Source organism: Pygoscelis adeliae, unplaced genomic scaffold, assembly GCF_000699105.1.
Source record: "Pygoscelis adeliae isolate BGI_AS28 unplaced genomic scaffold, ASM69910v1 Scaffold220, whole genome shotgun sequence".
NCBI lineage: Eukaryota > Metazoa > Chordata > Aves > Sphenisciformes > Spheniscidae > Pygoscelis > Pygoscelis adeliae.
The window spans coordinates 2,632,994-2,636,711 of record NW_008824049.1 but is presented as its reverse complement, the minus strand read 5'-3'; the positions used below and the strand labels follow the sequence as shown (position 1 = coordinate 2,636,711).

General features: G+C 41.3%; 1 protein-coding gene across 1 annotated transcript in view; it reads left to right on the top strand.

The window, feature by feature from the left end:
• Window positions 1-3,402: 3,402 nt before the first annotated feature.
• NCEH1 (neutral cholesterol ester hydrolase 1) overlaps window positions 3,403-3,718 on the top strand; it is a 20,292-nt gene continuing 19,976 nt past the window's right edge. The window contains exon 1 of the mRNA XM_009333605.1: window positions 3,403-3,702. Coding sequence (XP_009331880.1) covers window positions 3,403-3,702 — 300 coding nt within the window. The remainder of the gene's footprint in view (window positions 3,703-3,718) is intronic.

Here is a 3,718-nt window from a genome sequence, read left to right as displayed (position 1 = left end):
CCTGTCGCCGCTCCCCTTACCGTGTCCCGACCCAGGCCGTCGTGTCGTGGGCTCTGCGGGGCACAGCGTGTCCAGCTGTCCTTCAGACCACCTCTGAGGCACTACGCAAAAGGGAGGATAGATAATTACTGTGGGCACCATAAAAATATTAATGCTATTAATAATTTAGTAAGCTCTGCCTTGCCGAGGATATTAGTGTGCATATATTATGCTAAGTTTCAGAATAATCAGTTTATAGGAAACAAGGGAAAAGAGCTGACAGGAGAAAACATGACTGGTCAAGATGAAAGTCAACCAGCTGACTCAATGGCACCAACCCCAAAACATTAATTACACCAAATGCTTTACCATCCTTTTTAATTTTCTCTAATACTAAAACTTTCTGATCTGGAAAGGAGTTCTTTCATATGTGCTCAGCGTCTCTGAAACCTGATTTAGCATAATGCCTCACTGTCTCAATGGAAAAAGACTGAGAGATATATTTTATATTTATAGAATTTTCTATTATGCCCTAAATTCTTATATGCCAAATTGAGTTCTTAGATCTTACTCATTTTTTTATACTACGGATTTTTATTAGTTCAGGCATTTTCATGACTGATCCAGCAGCCGTTAGTGCCAGTAAGAGTCCGTTGACTTTTTATGATTTGGAAGACAAACAGAATAGGAAAAGCAGAAGAAAATGATAGCGGGTGTTGTTTATGTGAATAAAGATTTGCTGGTGAGGTACACGTAAATCAGGGCTATTTTCCTGAGGAAAAGATTTCAGAATAACAGCCTGGAAACGAAGGAGGCCATTTCAGTTTTGACACTTGAGTCGGCCAATTACTATGCAGTCCTACAATTACTTTATTTCATATAGAGTGATTGCAACAATGACTTACAGTCAAAATACAGCCTAACCGGAGGTCCTTTTGTCACCCTGAAGTACCAGTTTGGGCCATCGTTTTGCAGTTCCAGGCCAGGCCACCCTTCACTGGCCTTTTCCCGTTCTCTCCTTTCTTTGCAAGTCCTTTTCAGCCAGGTCTTCAGATTCCCTCACACCCTGAACCAGGGACCAGGTTTCTCCTAGGTTTGGAACAAGTTCTGCAGTATAGTTTCTGGGAAGGATACTGATGATTGTTCATTAATTTCCACTTGACCTCTAGATTCTCAAAAAATGTTGTGCCTGCAAAGACAGGAGAAGCATATTTATCGGGGCTGAGGATTAACAGGTGATACGTGCATCACTTCTCAGTTAAAGGTTTAAAAAGAATAAAAGTAATACCTAAACGTTCAGTACATAAATACAGGCTGACTATGAGTATGAAGAATGGCTTGGACATTGGCCATTTTTTTAATATACTTGAAAATCTAGAATTACAGTCTCATAAAGCAACTAGGGTATTCTGATGAACTATTTTTCGCTATCCTTCCTGGGACTGACAGAACTTAGACAAATTTTAGGTAGTAATCACTTAAGAAAAGTGGCTAAGATTTTTTTTAACCAAGTGCATTTGTTCCCACTAAAGTTTACATCAAGACTGATGACAAAAAGTAATTACTATTCTTTTTATGTCTGACATTTAAAAATCTGTGCTTTTCTTATAAAAGGCTCCGAAATAGAAACACGTTATTTTTTGTCTTGTAAAATGTAACACGCAGTTGAAACTTGCTGTTCCTTCCAGTTATCTAGACATCAGTAACCCGGGAGTATAACATTTATGTAATACTTAAATAGTTTCCTCTCACAGTAACACCCACAGGGAGAAAGTGCCAGGAGATTAAATCATTTAACGAGTCCTGTCACATCAGCTTTGTGGGAGCAGGGATCTCATACCTGGTGGAAAAAGACGAGGCCACATCAGAAGAGCTGATGGGACCCCGAGAGGCCTGAAGGAGACCTTGGTGCCCTGCCTTGTCTCTGGAAGCTGCCTGTCTAGCAACTGTTTCTTGGCTTCATGGTGTGAGTTTACGTAGGTAGACTGCTTGTCCTCTAGATATCTTGCAAGCGTTTGGGGGTTTAATTTATCTTTTTTTTTTTTTTTTAAGAAAGGAATCTTTCTCAGACCACAGCATTTTATTTTTTCAACCAACTGACTTCTTTATAAGTGCCTGGAAAAAAACAGATTCCTCAAAGAGCTATTGATTCCGTTTAGCCAGAGCAGTAGCTTTCAAAACGTGATCAAGCACAAGATGTATGTGGGGGTTAGTGGGAGCACGAGAACCTCAGAAAAACCCCGTCCAGCCTTACCTCTTTTTCAAAGAGATAAGCAGATGAGAGAGGAGTGGGACTGGACCCAGTTTTGCCAGAGGTTTGGGAACAATGATTTTTGTTGAAAGAGACAGGTACAAATTATTACACTCAAGGATCCTGGGTGTGGACTTTAGGGGCAGATGCTTGGGAAAGCAAGAGTACGCAAAGCAAAGGAGGCAGGGGAGCAGGGCACAAGGTAAAAGAGAGGGTGTGAGCACAAAATAATGCAGAAAGGGACAACTCGGTATAAAAAGCTTGAGACCTCAGGAATCTCGCCCTGCGCTGCTTTCTTGACAAAGCTCGTTTCCCAACAGCCCTTTCACATCCATAGTCTACTCAAAACTGACTGTGAAAATTACAGAAACTCCATCTGCTGTTATGAAAAAAGGTTAAAGATGCTTGAGAGTCTTATTTCCTCACAAATTCCAGAAACTTTCTTCTGCGACCTTTAGAATCGGCAAGGTTTTACTTCAATTCTAGTAAAGCTGGCTTAAAAGCTGACCTTTTACTTCTTAGAAACATATTTTTCCTTTATTACCTTTTCATGTCAATTTTTAAAGGAAACTTGTCCTTTCCAGGACTCTATTTATATTTCTATGTGACTTTTTAGTATTAGGAATTCATTTTTAAAAGCAATGTTATTGTTAAAATCAGTGCTCATTCTTTTTTCTGCATTAGATTCGTAATGCATGTGAATCTGGCTTTTTAAATAGGTATTTTGATTTGCTCAGGACAGCTCTGTGACTAAGTATTAAGTAGTTGTTTGTGTCAAGGCTGAACTCTATAGTATTTATATTTCCTGCATGTTGCAAAGAGAGGGTTTTTATCAGACAGGGGAGTGCTTATGGGGATGAAAAAGGCCTATTTAGAAAATTTTGTTGTCTTAGGTACAAGAAATGTTCCTGCAGTAAAGCAAAATTTGTTACTGACCAAGGTTAATAAAAAAAAATTTCCCAGTCCGAAATAAAATTACAAAATAAACACACTTTAAAAAAAAAAATACCTCCTTTCTGGAATTGGTTTGTGATGTGTTAAATGGGAAACAGTACAGTTTCTTTCTTTTATTTATTTATTCATTTAGCGAGCTAAAACAAGGGTGTCCCCGAATTCCTCCCGGAAACACACTGGATCTGGGATCCTCCCGGACTGACTGGAATCGATCCCCGATGACAGCCTTCATCTCTCCTTCACAGCCCCTGGGCTCAGTGGAGAAGAGCAAACTCTGCCTGGACACCGGTGTTCCCGCTCCCTGTCGGCAAAGAGCTGCCCCCCTGCACCTCTGGAAAGGGAAACCGGTGGGGTTTGCCTGTGGGTCGGGTCGCTGCCGCCTGCTCTGCCCCCGCAGAACCACGCAGATGCTTTTGTCAGCCCAAGGTGGGCAAAGGGATGCGGGCCTGGCCGCGGGTGAGGGGAGTCAGAAGGAGGCACTGCAGCTTTTGGTGGCCTTTGCTGGCCTAGCACACGATGTAGGTGCTCTGTCAG